At 49.3% G+C, this 20874-nt stretch overlaps 1 protein-coding gene across 3 annotated transcripts in view; it reads right to left on the bottom strand.

Moving 5' to 3' along the window:
* ZNF423 (zinc finger protein 423) overlaps positions 1-20874 on the bottom strand; it is a 209807-nt gene that overhangs the window by 156630 nt on the left and 32303 nt on the right. For all 3 annotated transcript variants that reach the window (XM_084533601.1, XM_084533602.1, XM_084533603.1), the window contains exon 2: positions 20388-20447. In XM_084533601.1, coding sequence (XP_084389727.1) covers positions 20388-20447 — 60 coding nt within the window. The remainder of the gene's footprint in view (positions 1-20387; positions 20448-20874) is intronic.

Below are 20874 nucleotides of genomic sequence, written 5' to 3'. Positions count from 1 at the left end.
ATAAATCTGATCTGAGCACTGCCACCTGAATCCATGCCGCCTGCTGATGGAAGCCTCCGAAAAGCACTTCTGAACCGATTTAGCTACAGCCTGAGGAAGAAAGATTTTAGGCAACCTCGAGGAGGTTTAAGGGACCTTCACTAATATTTTCAGTAGAAATGCTGTCTTTTGACAGTTAACCTAAAGGCCAGCTGATCTGCTGAGCACACTGTGACAAATTCATCCTTGGTTTTTCTCCAAAACTTCATGACTACACTAGGGATAAAGCTGTTCAACCGAGTCCAACAATAACAAATAATTTAACACACTGCTTTAGGAAAAATAAATTGTACAATGTGAGATAAGAAAATAAGATTCCCGACTGCAGAGCAAAATTCCAGAAACATTTTTTAATTCCCCACTGAATGGGAAATCTGATCCTCCAGGCAACTTTTCAAAAGTGTCATTACGTGACACCGTTGTATGTCAAGTAACACAACAGTGAAATCTTGCACATAAATTATTTAGCAAACAGCATTGCTTTAAAATGAGATGTTTTCTGTTTTCAGCACATTGAAGGAATCGTGCGTGTTTGCCACACCTCGGGGTTGCTGTCCCTGGAATAACACCATCTTCAGATTCCTCTGCCGAGCTGCAAGCTTGGTGCTCGCCTTGGAGAAACCTCACGCTGCTGAGGAAAACCTGGGGTGTTTCTTGGCTTTTTGGCCCTTGTCCCCATCAAGGCAGCAGTGGCATGGGTGGCCCTGGGACACGGTGGCTGCTCGCCCCCGTGAGCAAGCAGCAGCGAGTGCCAGGGCAGTGACGGGGACGGGTGGTCCTCAGGCAGGGAGAGCTTCAGCCCCAGCTGCTCTGCAGTGAGCTCAGCGTCCCTGACCAGGGCAGCCACCCGAGAGCACTCCTTGGGAACGAATTCCTGAGGAGTTCTGCTGCAGTAAGGCACGAATTTAACCTGCAGTGTTCCCGCAGGCAAGAACTGTATGAGCATCCCCCCATGGAGCAGCCAGGTTCAGAGAGCAGAGCGCACTGCCCTCGTGATGGTGAGTGCCTGGCCAGGGTGGGTGCCAGGGGCACCGGCACACCCCCAGCAGGACTTCTGTCACCGCGGGAGGCCAACGCAGCACGACTGGCACCGTGCCTTTGGGCACGCGGTCACTGGTTAGTCCTAAGTGGCAAAAAGGGCCTGCTTTCACAAAAGCATTATTAGTGTCTTTAAAATGGACCTGCTGTCTCCAACAATTGCTCCAACAATTTCCTGAGGAAGAGACGAGACAGCTTGACAGCTCAGCCTTGAAAGTACACCTCACCGCTTGCGTTTGGGGTTCTCTTGCTTTTCTTTTCTTCTCTTTTCTTTTATTCCTGTAACGCAGTAAGGGGCCTGCAGGGCTTCGCAGGAGACGAATGCTTTTACCCTATGACCTAAACAGCCTGGCCAACAGTCAAGAATATGTTACTCTAATTGCCACTAAAGTTAATGTTAACGACTCTTGGTTTTTGGTAAAAGCCAACTTCTTTTCTAAAAAGTTACAATTTCATCAAGATGCATCAAGGAACGGGAGTGTTCCTGCCTGACCTGGTGGTCCAAGGAATGTGGCAAACTTGGCAAAGGTGGAGACGAGAAGTCCCGAGGGCTCGGCTGGAAGGTTAGTGTCAGTAGAAATGCCTTCCGAGCCGTGCTGTTACAGCAACAGCACGCTTTGAAAGCCAAGGTTTTGCAAACTGACTGCGCGTCCCATGCTCACGCCAGGCCCCAAAGTCAAGAGCAAATTCCCGTTTCTCCCCGGCCAGGCCCCACTGGTGGGGGCCGAGCACAGCGGAGCATGGCCGCGGGGAGCAGTGGTGCTGGAGGGAGTGCGGGGCGGCCGCAGGCACACTGCAGGCGACGCGCCGGCCGCGGGGACGCGGAGACGTGCAGCGCCGTGCAACGCGTGGGCCTGGGAAATGGGAGTCAGAGCAAAGCTCTGGGCTTATTTTTTCAGCTGCGGAATCCAATATAGGCAGTTTAAACTTTCTGTTATCTTAGCACAATACGGGGCAAGCGAGCCTTTCCGTGCTTGTGCCAGTAATTTCTTTTTAAACCCAGAGACTTTTGAAAGCCGGGACTTTTTTGAATTTAGGATTGTTCTTTGAAGCGCGCTGTCTAGCACGGGGTCACGTCTGGGCTCCGACACCTCTGGCTGCAGGGCTTCCTTCACAAGTTGCTCCCTGCAGCAGGCACGCACAGGCTTGGTGCACGGCAGAGCTGTGGCCGTGCCCATGGTGCTCCCCGCCACGCGATGCCAGCCGGCACCCGGCTGTGCACATGTGCACGTCCCGAACCGCAAGGGACCAGGTGGTGAGGGGAATGAGGCACCTCCTCATTCTGCCACCTTGGTCCAAAGACAAAACCACCAAGGCCTCACAAAGGGCTGTGGTATTTCCTAACCCTTTCCTAGAGACTGAGGACAGGAGCTGAACCAAATCGTCCTTGGGGAGACAGAAGCAAACTGCTGCAGGGACGGCGGAGCAGCAGCACAGCAGCTCCTGGGGCTGGGCGCAGCGGGCATGCCGTCCTGCAAGGGGAAAGGAAAGGAAACTCCTCGTGTAACTGGGAAGTGAGAACAAAAGAAACAAATTACTTAAAGGAAAAGCCTAATCTAAACACTCGTTAGCAAGCATTTCACTTGGCGCCTAGTGCCAGATCGGCTTGGGGGGGTCCCGGCTTTCATGCAGTTTGTTGGCATTTTAGTGTTGTCTCTTGGACTGTAATGCAGCAGAGTCCAAACTTCTCTGCAATTTGTGGTCAATGAAGAATGAACAGAAGCAAAATAAAAAACATTAATGCTTCAATAACAAAAATGCAAACAAACCTCAGCTGAAGCTCATTCCCATAGGATGAAGGCTTGGCTTTGTGGGGCACGCCAGGTCTGCGGCTCTTCAGCATTTCCGAAACCACCAATTTTACACAGATAGCTCTCGAACCCAGGGCTGCCTGCGTGCTACCTCTCAACAGGCCACGTGAGAGGCTGCAACCACTGCACCACACCAGTACCAGCAGCCCAAACCCTGCTCCAGCAGCCCAGGGCCGGGTACCAGAGGCTCGCTCTGCACACCAAGCACTCACTGCACATGTTACAAGCGAGCAGGTTCAGTGCAGCACAGCACCAAACCCCATGGGGGAAAACAGAGGAACGTGGCTGAAAAACAAAGAGCTGGGATGGATGATGCACAAAGTACCACAGGATGGCTGCGGGACAGGCAGCAAAGCACATGCAGGCTGCAGGGCTCGTGCGAGGGGCTGCCTGCCCCCGGCAAGAGGGAGAGCGATCGCACCACCAAAACCCCGTGTGATCCAGCACGTAGTTAATGGCGTTGGCCTCCTAGGACTTACAACTTAATAAAATTGATCTCGCTGCAGTACTGTAATGAAGAACAGTAGGATAAGGCTACCCTTGAACCATGAAAATTGTATATTGTTACCTCCTCGTGCCCTCCTAGGGCTCTGGCCGTTGCAGCCTCTCCAAGCTGTCATTTGTCTGGCGCTGACAGCAGACGGCACGGGCAGCAGGGCTGGGGGCTGCCAGCCTTTGTGGAAAGGCAAGGGAAGAACGAGGGCGCTGGTGACGACCCACAGGATCAAAATACAGGTTATGTTAAAATATATCTTCTAAAATATACAGAAGTCAGAGACCTAGGAGCACGTGTCACCACGTTTCACAACAGCACTGTGTATGTATTGAGGTACGCGTTAAAACCTTAACGTTTAGGTAGGTGCACAGCATCCCTGCACCTTTCTTCAGCTTAGCAAGGTCCCGCTGTTTCAGCAGGGTGCTGCACCTTCTGCTATATCCGTCGGGAAAGCAGGTGGATCCCAAGTGTCTGCCGTTACCTCCGTGCTGGGACAGAGCCTGGTGCTGCGAGCACCCCTTTTCCTGCAGCGAAGCCGAGCCCCTGCTGCTCTGCACTCAGGCAGCTCCAAGCTCCCCACCTGCAGGTTTGCAGCGGGCAGCCTGAGCTCAGGTCCTGCTGCACCACCCAGTGCGACCATCGACGCCCAGGCTCTGACCCGATGCCCACCAGCCCTTCCCAGCAGATGACTTTTCAGTCACGTTAACTCCTGTACAGAAACTCACCCTCCCAGCCCGCTTTTCTTGTATTTCAAGGCTTTCATAGCATCCTTTAGACAACATGCTAGAGAAACCTTTTATTAAATGCTGCTAATTTTTTTATTGATCAAACTGTGAGTCATTTCATTTTCCATTATAGCAGAAATCTCCTATAGGAGCATTCAGATTAAGTTTCTTTATTCTGTCTCTAGTAGCATGTCACTTTTAATCAGTTTTTAGTTTCATTATTGCTTAAAAATTAGAAAGCTGTTTCTCTGTTCTTTATTGCTTTTTTAAGTTTAGTTACTGAAGGGTTATTAAACTTGGGATATATACAGGCATGCGTAACATGCTAAATAAATTCCTCACTGTCTCTAACCAACTTTAACATTAGCTTTTTTTATAATTTTTAGGTTTATTTTCACTGAAAGACTGCTTGTAATTATTACTCATGTTCTCCCCAAACACTTATGTTACTAAAGTGTGAAATGTCTTCTAACACAAAGACAGTTCTCTGGGAAGTAATTACAAAAATGCATTCAGGGGCAATAATTTTATATTAACTGTCAGCAGCATACATCTTCTGAAAAGGCACTTGTTATGAAGGAATTATTTGTGTGGAATGCGAAGGCTCCGAAGGTGAGGGAAAACTACAGAAACACATTAAACTGAAACTCCAGTTCCCTCATCAAGGGTCACTTTATGTTTAAATCGTTACCTTGCAGGCAACCCCACACCTTCCTAGGAGCCCATTACAAAGACAATCGCAATTTATGCACAAATTGGACACAGTCTCCAGTTTGCGGTGTGGAACAATTCGCATCCCCTTTTCAGGGAAATTTGTGAGCAGCTAATCAAAACGATGCATCTCAAAATTATGGGCTTCTATTAACCTTTCACTGATGACACTAAAAATACTTGCTAATGATTTATGGATAGCAACGAAAGCAGCAGTCTCAAAACTGACCAGCACATTAAAAAGATATCTGTGTCTGTAACAGATGCAGGAAAAGATTTAATGAATATTTTATAGTAACTTTTAGCCTGTGGGCTAATCCTCAGGAAGGCAAAGTAATTCAATGAAATTAGAAAAAAAAAAAAAAAGCAAAAACCAGCAATAATGATTAAGCATCATACCATTTTAAAAGTGTTAAAAATATTCAAATAAGGAACTAAATACATAAAAAACAACCGAACAATAAAATTTTCTCCTAATCGTACCTGCAGGTAATGTTTCAGCCCTTCCAGTGCTTTTACTAAAATGATTTAGATGTCACTGTGCTACGCGACAAATGCATTTATACACTGAAAAGCGGACAAGCAGCTAAGTTATTATTATTTATTTGCATGCGAGTAGCAGTGGGATTGTACTTTATAGTGTTAACAGCACATAGTGTTTATCAGCTCTTCAGTGTTTGGCAACTGGTTTAACATTATAAATGTGGGATGTAAATACTTCCCTGCCACAAAAAGCATTGTAAGTGAATTTTAAAGAATGCAACGAGAGGAAGAGAGCCGAGCAGCCCGTGCTGTGCCAAATGTTTAATTACTGAAATAGCATCCGACTCCGGGACGCTACCGGATTATTGATCCCAGTCCCTGCACACAGCTGTGCGCAGGCACTCTGCGAGCTTCAGGGTGGGGAATTTCTTCCAAGCGCCTTGTGGAGTGTCATTAAAGCAAAAACTCGGGGTCCTGGGAAGGGGCATCTCCCTTCCCACCACGCCTTGGTTCTGCTCAATCTGCCCTGAGATTCCCCGGCCCAAAATGCCGTGTGGAGCAGGCGGCAGCACCACCGCCTTCTCACAACATCAAGGCCTCGCCCTCTGTCCGATGTCAAACCGCAACCTGCTTTGCACGCCGCTGAGGTCTACAAAGCAAACACTGCGTTTGCACATAGCTCTCCGAACTTCTTGCCTACCGTCTGCAGAAAGCTCTCGCCCTACTAAAGACACGCAGTTGGTGTGCCACGGATGGTCTGCATCTGACAGCAGGACGTTGTCCACTCCCAGAGTCTTCAGATGCATCTGAACAGGAGTAACTTCCATCCCCAGCTCAGATAATGAGGTTCAAATCAAAACTGATCTAAAATTAATTTATATGCATGAGGAAATTAGTGTGCAGCAAGTATTAACTTCAAAGGAAAGTGCACTTCTTCATGAAAATGTGCTTAACTCTTTGGCATGCAACCATTAGATGGTACCGACATAATACAGCTCAACCCGAGCAAGTTTTCAGCACAAAAACAGCACTTAAATTTTATTTACCTAAATGCACATTTTAATAGTGAAGTCAACTTTAATACTGTTCATGTCTCTACTGAAAACAAGCGTCCTGCTCCCAGCAGCTCCGTGGCATCCTGCTCCCACTTCACACAGGACATCTCCAGCGCCGTGTCACTCGCAGCCACGCAGCCATGCCAAAGCCTTTGTAACGTGAAGGTGGAGCCACGTAGCTGTAAATCTTAAACGTACGGCTCCCTGAGCAGACAGAAAATTTGGAAGGCTAAATAAAATTCACGTGTGGCTTGTTATTGCAGCTGCATATCATTTGAAAATAAATAAATAAATAAATAAAGTAGTATGGGCTGGCTCTGCTCGGAATACCAGCCGCTGGAACTGCTGACCCAAACAAACCTGGTGATTTTTAAGGAGAGAAAAATTACAGAAGATGTAATTATTGTAAGTGACAAACGTGCCCATGTACATCAGCAGCTGAATCCCCTAGCCTAATTCTAAACTCAGCTTCCTTTATTCTTCCCCAGGACGGAGCAGACCCGTGAGCTGCCCCCCCTGCACACACGACCCAGCCACCAGCTCCTCGGGGCACAGCATCCTGGGGGTGCAGGCACCGGTGCTGGGTGGCAGCAGGGGAGCCCAGCCAGGGCCCCCACAAAGCATTCCCAGTGCCAAAGTGCACTTTCCCCTTTCCCACACTGAAGATACACATTTGTGTAAAAAAAAATCGTGAAGGGGAATGCCTTTCATAACCTATAGGATCCTACATAGACTCAAAGAATCATTTGGGTTGGAAAAGACCTCTACGATCATCCGGTCCAACCTTTAACCTAGCACTGCCCAGAGCCTCTGTATTCACAGCTTCATTTTTTCATCTTTATTTCTATTAAAAACTAACAAGCAAACAAACTAACATCGTGACAGAATGACAGAGCTGCAGCACTCGGCCTGCTGCCAGCAACCCGGGGATGTAATCCATGCAGAGGGAAGGGAAAAGGTGGAGCTACAGAGAGAAAAACATATTGGTGCAGGAAGAAAAACACACTTGGGTGAGTTACCCTGCCTGGAAGTCCTCAAAAGTCCAGGAATAAAGACCTGACAGGTTTCTGTGGCCAGGAGTCAGCTTCCTCTGGAAGGCTCCTGCTTGCATGCGGGATACAGGGGCTGGGCCAGGGCCATCACCCAGCTGGGGTCCGATCAGATCCCAGACCATGTCGTGGAGAAAAATGCTTGCTAACTTTCCACAAATCTGTTTTGCAGCCCAAGTCACTTAGGAGCCAAATACCCACTGACAGGCAACGGACAGTAGCAAAAAAATATATAAATAAATAAAATAAAAAATTGAAAATCAATGCCTCGGAGCGGGCAAAGCTCTCCCAGTTTGGGAGCAGCATGGGATGCCGGGCGGTGTGCTCAGCCACACTCCAGGTTGTGCTCAACGCGAGGGCACGTGCAAAAAGGAAGCGTACCGCAAGTTTCCCTTCTGATTCCTTTCTTAATGCACAACTCCGAAGTCCTACACGTTTCACTTGACAAAGCCATTAATTCAGTAATTTCACGTAATTAAATCGAGCAAAGTAGAGTATTTAAATTTGAGCTAAGTGAAATATACTTCTGCGCGGCTCATGCTGTTAGAGTTGTGCTGCACGCTATTCTGCCGCTGCTCATTTATTAATTTGGGATCGGCTGAAACGTGACACGGTGTAATAAGGAACGCACCGGCTTCCGTAACGTTATAAATAAGAGAAAATAAAGGCACCTCAGCGAGGCTAGCGAGCCTGGTGCCAAACGAGGAACTCATCCCGTGGGCCAGCCCTCGGCTGAGCACCAGGATCCCACACCCGGATTTCTGACTTTTCTGATCCTTCTCCTCTGGTGCTTTCTGCTTCTCAGGCTCCTTCCCAAGAACCTGACCTCGGCTCCTCTGGAGGTGCTACGAGCTCCTCGCCTCCCCTGGGCCTGGAGGGACACCTGGGACAGGCGGCGCTCAGCAGCCAGAGCCCGCCGTGACCCTCTGCCACCAAGACGAAGGAGGGAGGGCAGGTTGCTGCGCTTGTAATTAAGGCTGTGAAGAGTTTAGTTGGAGAGAAATTAGATTTATTTACATGCTGCTCTGTTGCTGATGAAGCACCAGCTATTTGGGAGAACTTCTAATTAACCCTAATTTAGTTGATATGCTCTTTAGCAGCCCCGCTCCCTCTGTACTTTGCACTAGGTAAAATGCGATAAAAACAACAAATTAACCATTTTAAAGAGGGACATTTCTTCGCATGGGCCCAGCCCCAGTTTTGCTCCTGAAGGTGTTGAATTTGCATTTTAGTTGCTGACAGCTAAGGGAAAAAAAAAAAAAAAAAAAGGCGACGTGAGAACTTCATCCTCCAAAACTGCTCCTCCTACAGCGCAAGGCCGTGCCCTCAGGTGCTGCCCCCTCCCCACCTCCCCGCACACCGAGCACCCACCGGGCGCTCCTGCAGAGCCTGCCCCAGGGGCCTGTGCCCCACTCCCCCAGCCTCCCAGCTAAGGCACAGGGTTTCTGTTTATTTTATTTTATTGATCCTCCCACCCGATTTACAGCCAACACAGCTAGGAGCCTGTTTTCAGAGCACTTTGCTTCCTACGTGCTCGGCCAATTATGCAGTCTGGCCACAACCTTCATTAACCAGCTATGTTTTGGAAATATTTCATTACACTATCAAGCTAAAAATCTCTTAACTCCTGTGATGTGTTTTCTCATTTAATAGTTCACTGATGGCTCTGCAACGCTTCCAGTGCTTGTGGTGTAGCTGTGGTTTTCTTTGCAAATCAAAAAGATATTTAAAATACAACAGGTTTACAACCTCGATATATAAAACAGCCTTAAGAATTCACCTCTTTTTATAAACTATTTTGGAGGAAGAGCAACACCAATTCTTATTTCAATTTCACACACGGAACACCATAAATGCCAAGCCCCACATATCATCTGCTTAGATGTCTTTTGGAAGTAAGGGTGGAAAATGGAACGTAATTTAATTCCGCTATACAGAAGCATCTGTACTTGCTTGTCAAAACACAAACCCAGAGATGCAAAGAGCATTTGCAGAGGTGATATTCCTCATGTCTCCAACACTGCAGCTGTCTGAACACACAGTATATAAAGAAAAGAAATGAGGGAAAAATGTGGCTATCTGCAACATCCTTCCAGAAAATGTTTTGCCAACCCAGCTATTAGCTAACTTGCAAAAGACATCAGCCTACAATTCACCTTTTTCAGGAAAAAAAAAAAAAAAAAAAAAAAAGTACAACCCTTTTTTTCATGAGATTATAGACCAAATAGACCAAATGCTGCTCTTGGTTATACCTGCTTAACCCTGCTGATTCTGTATATGCTTTCTGGATGCTACTGTGGAAATTTGGCAATAAATGTATTTTGTTTAATGTGATCAAGGCAGAGGAGCCAAACGCTTTTTACACAGAACATTTCTCATTCATTTAACAGAATAAATGGTCATCTGGACTTGTGTACTAAACACAAACAACCCAACATGAACCACTTAACAAAGTTTAAATCCGCTTTTCAGTTTCTGTACGGCACACGTTCTGTCCGTCTGAACGGCAGTGCTGCAAACCGACCCCATTTCTGCAGCATAACCCACCCGAGTAAACCAACAACGCAAAGCCCAAGTCTTCCCCATTGCTGCTGAAAGAGCAATGACAGCCTACCAACAGTTTGGTTTTTTAATATTAATTTTCAAAATTACTCAGAGGAAAAGTTCAGAACAATGTCTTCAAAATCGCCCCATATGAGACAACTTCAGGACTTTTAAGGGAACTTCATAACAGCGAGGAAGGAAATGATCTTTCTGCTGCTACACTCGATATCCCCTTGATGTGCCTGTGAAAAAGGCTCGTAGCCCTTTTAGGGGGAAGGCTAATTCAGGTCTGAGTCGCACATTTCTTTTAACAAATTCCAGAAGTGAAATCAAGTAAAGATGAAGCTCATCAGCCCATCAAAACCATACATTTATGAACCGCAAAAAGATCTGATTTAAGTCTTTGGATATGGAACTGGTCCCCGCTTTTCCTTCTGTGAGTGGCAACACCCGCTTGCATTCACTTCTCTGACAAAAGCAGGGCAGGGGAATTTGGTGTCCTTTGAACTGAGAGCTGCCTACGGGCGCGATCCGAGCTGAACACCGCCACCACCCCACGGCCCCCAGCCCCTGCTGGGCTACAGAGGGGTGGGTGGGAGAGGCACCGCTCGCCTCCCCCCGCTCCAAGCGCACGCTTCTGCTGGAGACGCACGCACCAGATGAAGATAAAGCACACGTGGCCGCAGCAACAAATCTGAATTTCGGGCCATTGTCAGAGGGCTTTTTTCTGCCAAGCCGCTTCAGTCGAGTCCCAGCTCGTTGCACACACGCACGCTGACAGATAGCGCCTGCCCATGGTATTTCTATCAAATGGGAAATTCGCTCTCGTTTGGCTCAAACAACAGCCAGAGCCCTAAAACATACACAGGCTGTGCATAGAGCCTCGCTGTGCCGGTGGCTTTCTTTATCCGAATGAAAGCTCCCAGCTGAGAGGGAAGAAATTTGCCTACAGGGTCCCTCCATTTTGTGCTAGCAAATAACTGGCTGAGGAGCCGCTGCGGCTTTCAGCTCTGAGCTGTGTGGGGGGCAAGCACGGGGTGAAGCAGGACACAAAATCCCATCACCCCACCACAAGGGTTAGTGCAATTAAATGTCTTTTTGTTTGTTTGTTTCCTTCCTTTTCGGAGCTTTGAAGAGTTTACTAGGAGAAATCTAACAGCAGAGTCACAACTTCACAACTAGGATTATAAAGATTAAGAAAATAAATGTGCTTTCTTCAATTATAATGATGCAATAAGCATCTTAGCCCTCAAAAGCACCTTTTGTGTTTTAAACATAAAAGTAATACTTGTGCATCATTTTACTTGTGAAATGCAAACCTCTCCCCCCTGCAGGAACCTGGGACATGAGCTCCAAGCTGCTCCTCTTCACCCGTCTGCAGAGCAGTAAGTGCTTCTCCCAGACACCGCGCCGAGGAGCTTGCTGCCAGCAGTGGAGGCGCGCACTTTCCGTATCTTGACAATTAAGTTAGGAAAGCACATTGCACGGATTCACCTCAAATCTGCCCAAGTTTCCAACAAAAGCAGCTATTTTCAGCCACGTTGCCCCACTGCAGCTTCAGTACCAACAAGCTGGCGTTGCCCACCTTCATCCACCACAAAGCGCCAGTATATCCCCAAGAAAATGTCAAGCTGAACGCACACATCTAATCCACGTGCTGCTGGTTAGCATTCGGGTAGTGCTGTTCTGCCCATTAGATTTACGATTTTATTGCTAATTGACTTTCTCCTTCTGAAGGAGAAGCCCTTAGCAGGAGGCCTGCGGTCCTTGCCCCCTTACCCTCACCCCAGCCTCATTACAGCCCCAGCACTGTTGCCAAAATGAGATATTTCCTCATTTTTGGTGCCGTGCCCTTGAAGGCATCTTATTAGAAGAGACCAGTTCTTAATTAACATTTTTGATCTCTAATCTATTACGCGTCCCTCTAATCCCACCCGGAGGAGCTTCTGGCCCACTTTGGCGGCGCAGGGTGGAGGCGAGGGGCTGGCGGGTGGCACTGGGGCTCCCGCCCAGCCCGGCGGTGCCGCCGCAGGCCCACGGCCAGCATCCGAGGCCACCACTCGGTGCCTTGCCACCCTTGTGGCTGCTGCTGGACATGGGCTGGACGTGGGCTGGATGTGGTCCTGCTCCGTGGCTGCGCAGCACGGCCACAGCCTGCCCACGGCAGCCGGCTGCCAGCGGCCGTCCCGCTCCGCAGCGTCCCGGCCACGCTCCTAGCACAGGACTTCGTGGGTCGCCAACGCGCAAAGCACTAAGAACGGTGCAGCCTTAAGTCCCTGACATCATTTGCCTCGCAAATAATTACAGCAATTACAATGTGCTAACTGGCAATTAATGACACGGGCCTCACAACTCACCAGAATTTTTTAAAGCAGGCTGCGACCTGATGCAAATCATCTCTTTGGTGCTCCTGATTCAGAGCCCGTACTTGCTAAGGGCTACGCATTAGCTCAGCAGATCTCGCAACAGAATTGTCCACGTGCCAGATAATTTAATTAGAGGCTTGATTTTGTCAGAGCTCTACGCAGCACAGACAGCGCTTCCAAGCAAAGCGCATGGGTTTTCTCCTCTCTCTTTAGCATTTTCCAACTGTCTAATAATTTCTCCTGACGAATGCCAAAGCCACCCAACGGAGCGAGGAGGCCCGGCTGGTGACACAGGCGGGCACGCAGGGGCCCGGTCGCAGCCGGGATGAACTCAGGGGTCGGCAGAGCGCGGCGGGCCCTGCACCTCTGCCACGCACACAGCGCTCCGCACGCATCCAGGCGTCTTCACCGTGATGCGCACGGGTCGCTTGTGTCCAAGTGAGAGCCATCGAGCATCCCAAACCTCATTTAGCAGGTTCCTCAGCTGACTCTGCAGACAACAAATAGCAGCTTATGAGATGAACTCGCTTTGTTTTGACAGTGACACCGTAATTCCTCGTAGCCAGTCCTGAAAAGGCTGCTTTAGGCACTAAATGACAGAAATGCAAACATATCTTCCAATATGGGAAATTTCAGGCTATGTTAGCTTTAAAAATTCTTCTTTCCCTGTGAGTCTTCGACCTTATTTTCCCATTTTCTGCACACCCTTACACTACAGTAACCATACTTACACTCTTGCTTTATAATAAGCTTAACAGTTAAAGACAATTTAACCCAAAACACAGAGGTAGGGGTTGCTGAAACATTTCCAAGCAGGTCAATGTTGAACAAGACCCACTAGAGGTCCCTTCCAACCCAAACGATTCTAGTCTCCTGTACTGACTAAGCGAGGATTATTTGGGCACAGCACCACAGATTTCACGCAGTCCTTCACTGCAGAGTTCCTTACCAACGGCCTTGCCCAGAGAACAGCAGCAGAGTTTGTTTATTCCCTGTGTTTTCCTTCTTTCACAGCCTCATTTACAAAATCCCATTCTGATGACTGGCACAATTTGCTTTATTCTCAAGAAGAATGATTAGTGGGGATCCACCACTGCGGCATTATTTTTGTATTGATTTTTTTCCCCTTAAGCACAGGCCAATGTAATATATTCTGCCGTTCCTGTTTCACATTTATTCAGGCTGGGAGCTTTGAGCTACCAGTTACAACTGCAACGTGTGAATTAGTCGAAGGAGTGCAGGAGCTGCAGTAAAAACCAAAGAGATCGTTCACCAGGAGACTTTCCTTCAACCCTTCTGCTGCCTGCCTCCACAAAGGTGAAGCCCATTGCCACCTCTTCTGCAGCTTCCCCTGCCCCTGCTGAAGCAGGGTGGGATCTGTGCTCTTGGTCCTGCAGAAGCAGCTCCGAGCAAGTCCCAGAGCCGCAGCCCACACAGGGCAACCCGCGGCATGGTGCATGACACAGACGCAAGGCCGCACGGGCGTGGGGCACTAGGAACACTTTCTGCTCGGCTGGGAGGCTTAATTAGCATTTGTAATGTGCCACGAGATCCTACATCGAAGTGATTTACTGAAATAGGCTCTAGAAAGTGTGATTTGCCAGAGCATTCAGTCTGCATCTGTCGCCAAATCTGCAGGATATTAGTAAATCCAGAGTGTGGCAGAGCTGGATAAATTAGAAATGAGGAGGACTTATCAGGTGATCTTATCCATCCCTCTGCAACATCAGGCTGTTCCTCCAGTATATTTTCAAGCGCTTTGTCCAGTCCGGCTTGAAAATGACTGAAGTGATGGGAGATAATACCAGAGCCTATTAGATCTCACTACTGGGAAATGTTTCTTGATATTCAGCCCAGGATCTCCTTTGCTCTACTTTAGCCCATTACTGCTAGTTATGCCCCTGAGGGCTTTTGTAAACAACAGATATAATTTTCATCTAAAAACACAGAAAATGTTCATCTGAGCAAATCCCTTTGCTTGTGCAGCAAGAAGGGACAAGGTAGCGTCAGCAGAGGAGAGCCCAGGAAGGAAGAGGAGCGGACAAGAAGGTGCCAGGCTGCACCCTGCAGCCACTCCTGCAGGGACCCGAAAGGGAGCCCAGGAGGGTTGGTCCCAAGCAGGACACCCCACCCAGGGTGCCCACGGGAATGTCACCCAGCCCCTGGGGGACCCGCTCAGCTCACAGACCTCAGAGGTGAGCCCAGGACCCCACTAGCCATAAGTGGCCCCAACCACGGGCTCCCGCGCAGCACGGCGGTGCTGAGGGCAGCTCTGCCAGCATCACGCGGCTCAGCAGGGCTGAGGAAATCCAGCGCTCTGCAGATGGTGCCTGCAGTGCTTTCAGTGCTGGGAAGTCCGGCAACGCTAGCGACAGACTAAGGAACACTCCACTTGCTCGGCTTTTCTTAGGCAGATTTGTTTTCAAAGTGAAAGGGTGGGTGAGGGGCAGGGGGAGCACTCCGTAGCTCCCTTCCAGATAAGCTTTTTTTTCCTCCCCTCTTTTACGATGGAAATTAATTCTCCTCCTCTGTGCTATCGCTATAATTTTCCCAATTAACATTTTTAATAGTAAGTATTTTCTAGGAAATGCCGTAATACACAGGTGTGTGCTTCTAATTTAAATACTGCCACCCGTGCTGTGCTCACATCTGAGGACCGCTCCTCCTTGCGGGAGGCTCCCTCCCAGCCAGGCCAGCAGCACCTACAGCCCCACGCCACCAGAGATGCCCCTGCAGGCTCCTGGGGTGGCCATTCCCACACCAGCCAGGGGCTCTGCTGGTGGAGCTTTGGGACCTGTCCCCTGCCCCTGATGCAGATGGGGCAGGGGGGACCCTATTACTCCAGGCACCGCAGCACCCTGCCACCGGCCGTCCCCGTTCCCACCACCGACCTGTGGGCGCAGGGCTGTGCCCTGAGCTGCAATCGACAGAGGGATCTGGTGGGGTTTATAGTATAAAAACAAATAATGCGAATAATTTACGTTGGCTCCAACAATCTTATGTCTGTCTTAGGTGCTGACCAAGCTCCCGTGACCACACGAGCTGAGCATCACGCACTTTCCATCACTTCACCTTCTGTTTGAGGAAATACTACAAAAAACTATGCAGTAAGTATCATAAGTAAGAGACTGAAGTTAAAAAAATAATTCTATTTAAAAAAAAAAATTTAAAACTTTCCCTGTTCTGAAAGGACATACAATGTTACATCCTAAAAACGAATGTTACCAAGGAAAATAAAAGCTCTACTTGGCATAAACACACTTAAACCTTAGAGCTGTTTGCCAGGGGGTTAAGGCGACATCTTCTTGGGCAAGAGCATGGAAACGCAGTGAGATTTAGGAACCAGTGCATGTAAGTGGGTAAGTGTAGGCTTGAAAGCCTGAACCGAGAGGCCTCTCTTGGCTCTGGGGAGGCAGAGCAACGCTGGGTGGGATGTCAGACATCCCGGCGTCTCCGTGTGGCGGGCGGGCTTGGCGCTGCCTCCCGAGCACAGCTCCAGAGGAGCTGCGTGCTTGTAGGGCACGGGATGAGGCCCCTCCGCCTGGCCACTGCGTGCGTCCTTCCCACTAGGACAAAGGGGAAGGAACTGGTGTCACCGTGTCCCCCAGGCAGCCCACAAGACAGCCACCACCTCAAACTTCCCCAGGGAGGGAGGGGGCCGCGAGCTTCTGCAGCTTTGTCTCTACTTTGCATCTCTTTGGGTTTTGGCTGACTCCACAGCAGATATTTAAAATGTTGAGAACCTCAGCCTACACTAGCCAGGCTGCATGCTGCAGGTCCACGTGGAGGCAGGGATGTTGCTTTTAGAACCAACGTAAGGAAATCCATCAGCCGAGATCAAACGTTTCATGGTAGATTGAAAAAATACACCAAAGTTACCAAAGTCTGTTATGTTCTTTGCTAATACAGTTCAAGGGTTTATTTCTTTGGAAACCCTTACGTGCTGCAGTCAGAACGCTGGAGTATTGATTTACCGATGAGATCAGCTTTTAGAAGATGTCTGAGCTTGTAAAGGTGCTCAGGACAGGCGATTCCAGAGTACCTACGAGCTAATAGGTTTCTAATGCTCGCCAAGTTGTTACTGACCTTCTCGATGGTTTGCACAATTCCGGAATTTCATTCTGAGGGTGTCTGCCCAGCCTCGACCCCCCCGCCGGCCCACTCCAGGGGTTTGGCAGGAGCAGAGAGCGGGACAGCCCTGGGCGCAGCAGGGACCGGGACCCACCGGGACAGTGGCCCCAGTGAGCACTAGGACAGAGATCCCAGTGGGCACCAGGGCAGTGGGAGGACGTCTGAGGGATGCCAGCAGCTGCCTCACCCCCACGCGGCTCCGATGGCCCCCAGGCAGTGTAAAGGTGTTCCTCTGCTGAGGCAGCAGGCAAAAGTCGAGATTTACATAGCTGGGAGACATCGCGCAAAGCGGAAGAGAAGGGAGAGGAGTGACCGCAGCTTGGGGTTTTGCTTTGTTGTTTTTTTTTTCAATTATTGTTTTTGTGGTTCATTTCTGAAAAGCTGCTACTTCCCCTTTTTTCTTGAACTCCCCTCCCTTAAAAGAAAAAAAAAAAAAAGCTTTAAGAGAAATTGAAGAAAGCAACTAGAGCTCTGAAGCTGCACCCTGGACAAAACAAGTCCGTACGGGAACTCCTGCTGACAAAACACCAGATGCCTGCGTCCTAAAACATTTCTCCCCGTGCTGAGCTTTGCTAACACGTCCCCCGCACGTGGGGACTGCAGCAAGTAGTGAGATGGGCACGGGGGGCCTGGAGCTGATGGGGGTAACAGCCTGTCCTTGCGGTTTGTGATGTCAGGAATATTGTGACAGCACCGCACTCGTGTCTCCTGCTCGCTCACCACCTCCGGCACAGCCAGGAGCAGCAGGGCCACTTGCCCCCAGCGCCTGCTGCAGGTCCCTGGCCGTGCTCCCCAGCCCCCTTCTCGCTCGGTACCGCAGCCCGTAGCTGCGTACGGAGATACACCCAGTTACCTCAAGAATAGGAAAAAAATAAAATTCAGGCTTTTAGGTCTGCGGGATCCCAATGAGAATGCAGAATCTGCTCTGCGTGCCCCAGACAATTTGGCTGAGCTTCCCCAGGGCCCCACAGCCAGGCTAATGAGAAACTCCCCAGCAACCCCCATGTACAATGCTTCCATAGGTCTTTAAAATGCCTTAAATTCTCTGTATATTTAGTAAGACTTTTTACTTCTTTAAAACGTCCCTTGCTGCTCCTCAAGATAATGCTCTCGTGATGTATTGCAACAGCAATGCAGCGCTGCAAACAAGGGCCCAGCCAGGCAGACGCTGAGCTTTGCTTTCCTGGCTCCAAGGCAGCAGTGAGCCCCCGAGCAGGGCAGGGCTGAGCCGGGGGCTGGGGGCTGCTGGGGGCAGCGGGGACCCCGCCACGCTCCTCGGCTGGGACGGGAGCCGGACCTGCCGCCGGCAGCGAGCGCTACTGGTGGGCTCTGCACCAGCAAGCTCGGTCCTCAGGGAGGGAGAGGAAAGGAAGAGCTTTCCTTCCCGCTGCATGAAGGAAAAACGGAGACGAGAACGGAAGAGGAAGGGCGCTTGCAGGATGCCCCTTGTAAACAGGGCTGGTGGGCACCGCCGGTGTTTTCCAGGGCAGGGGGCAACCTGCGCCTCCCTGCGCACTCTGCCAGCCCTTTGGGTCAGTGCATACAGCCCTCAAGTTGCCAACCCAAAAAGAAAAGAATCCTAAAACTATTCCTAGTTGCATTTGAAGTATTGAAATCCCACCGTGGCAGGTTCTCCCAGCACAGGGCTGATGTGCCCTGCCATGGCAAACAGCACCTGGCACAAGGCGCCTGAGGAGCATCTCCGCAAGCAGCTCCTTTGCCCCACAAATTCCGCCTTGCCTTACCAGGAAGGCTTCCAGCATGGCTTACACTGGTTTGGTGAACACAGCAAGCTCGAGCAGCAAAAGCATCTCCCCGGGGCTGCTCCTCAATGACACGCGGGCCTTTCAAGCGCAGCTACCAAGGGCACTACCTGGCCATGGCTCCCTCGCGCTGCCCTGTGCTCGCCCCACGGCTCGCCCCGCACCGGCAGCAGCGGAGCAGAGCAGCAGCACGGCTGCTCAGAAGGCGCTTGGTGTGCGTTTGCACACACACAGAGATGTACAAACACACGCAGGAGAAGAAGGCAGAGAACTATGTTAATTTGAAACATCTGGCAACTGTTTTGGAGTTAACAAGTCTGGGTTTTGGCCTTTTGTTTAATTTTTTTTTTCTGCTGGGGGGTTAAGCAGGGAAGGCAAGCTTGTCATTTGGGGCTGGGGAAGGAAGGGGCATGAAAGGAGAAGTAGAAGCGTGTTTTTTCACCCGTTATTGAAGTTCAACATCACCCTACTGGAGCTAATGCAAACAGGAAGATCATAAAAGAGCATAATGAAAGTCTCGCGGGCTGGGGCCAGGGGCTGGTTTCAGTTACGGGCTGTAGCCGGGGAGGCACACCACACAAGAGCGAGGCTCCGCCGCACACCGCTACGCACCGCGGCGCGCGATGCTTTTTCTAGGTCGCTCCTCAGTCCCATTGCAGCCTCTGCCCCGTGCCCTGTACTCACAGGACGGCACACCGTGCCTTTATACGCATGCAAGGCCGAAGCCTGTAGCTGCTGAATGCACTGAAAGGAAAATCCACCAGTTAGCACACATTTTCTTTAAGCCACCATAAATCACACTTCCAAAACATCCAAGGTGTCAGATGTAGGGTAAAATGAGAGCTATAATTATGGCAGTAAATGAAGAACAATGTAGGAGACCCAACTAATTTGGGAAAAGCCTCTTACAGGCTTTGTCACCTACAGCACAGTCACTGCTACCATGCACAAATCCCAAATTAACTCCCACTCTGCACAGAAGTGACTGATGCTACTGCTTTGAGCCTCAGCCCGTGTTGAGCCGAACACACCCTGAGGCCAGCAACAACACCAACCACCACGGGCACGAAGGGGCCCCAAGGGCACTGCCAGGGTTTGTGGCAGGGTCGGCCACCAAAGAACAGAGAGAACAAGAACCCCTCAAAGCAGCCCTGGCATGGGGAAGGATGTGCCCACCCCACGAGGCACCACGCCGAGGCAGCCCATGCTGTGCCGAGCAGCCAGATGCTGCCTCCAGGAGGAGAAGCCTCCTGCGAGCCCGTCTCCTGGTGACTCCCAGCCAGCCCGTGTGGAACAGGAAGGCAGCACCAACATTGATGCTTGTGTTACTGCTTGGTTTCTGAGCAGCTTTCGTGCCACTGCCGAGACTCGCCAAGAACACCCTTGCCTGTCCCAGGAGGAGGGCACAGCGGTGGCATTATTGTCTTGAGAGTCAAGAGCATCCTGAGAATCTCATAACCATTAAAGACATACCAGACAGTAAAACATCAGCACACATGGCACACAGGGACTGGGACGTGGCTAGTGACTTACCCTGAACTTGAAGTACAAATGGATCTGCCACGTACATTTGTGTTATCAATACACGTTACACAACTACATACAAGCTTGTTTTATCCTGCTGCGTTCCCTGAGCCTCTCTTTATTCATGTTTTCAGTGCAATACAGATGAGCATGTCCCAGACACATGTTTAAGTTCTCTTACTATCAAAGAGACTAAAAGCTGGTTCAAATGTTAAATCTTTCTGCCATGGCAATGTACCACTTTCATCCTCCAGCTCCGACAGTACTTTCCAATTTCCTCCGAGAGAAGAAACACACACATTCCAGTTGAGACTGAAGTTTAAAATTCCTATTAAAGCCGCTTTTATGTAATTAGATTGGAATGAATGTGCAACAGTGCCCATTGCAGAAAACTTCAAAGCGGTTATACTGGAGAAATCGCAACCCGCTTCAGTGTGCCCACAAGAAGGAGGAATGGGTCTCCAGAGGATAAGAGTATATTAGTCTCTGTATGTAATAGATTTTATTGACCATATGGAACTGATATAAAAATTGTGTTGCAGTGGGTAGTCTTGGATTTGAGACAGGAATGTGACATACAAAATACAGTTTCTGTAAAAAGCCTGGCAGCTTTCTGGCAGTTTTTGCAATCAGAAGAACCTAAAATATTTACCTGATTGAGTCACTGATGAGTCCCAGTTCAAAGCAAAATCCGAAGATTCGCCCTCTTCAACTGAAAAAGAACAAAAATATGTTGTGATTGCTAAAACAAACCAACTGGAAAGCAAAACCATCAGAAAACTAGGTCCGCTATGACATTAAGTGTTCTACCAGACTTCTGCGCCAGTGAAAGAGAACTTACTGCTTTCCATAAAATAATTCATACGGCGGAAATTTAGTAGAATTTTTCCCTACATTTTAACCTAACTATGGGATTTCTGCCTGCAGCTTCTTTCTGGATAGCTAACTGTAAGTTTATGTGAAATTTTAATAGAGGTTTAAGTACCCCTAGCTGCTAAAGGTGCATATTTGAAAGCCTGTACATTCACGACAACTTACATGCACAAAATTACCATTGCGAACTTAGAGGTCATTTTTGAGATCCATGTAACGCATCATAGTAAGGAACTGTCCCATGAAGGGAGAATTGCCCAACTTAC

This window comes from Aythya ferina (genome assembly GCF_964211825.1).
Source record: "Aythya ferina genome assembly, chromosome: 12".
Classification (NCBI taxonomy): Eukaryota; Metazoa; Chordata; class Aves; order Anseriformes; family Anatidae; genus Aythya; species Aythya ferina.
The sequence above is the reverse complement of the archived record's forward strand: the minus strand, read 5'-3'. Positions and strand labels throughout refer to the sequence as shown.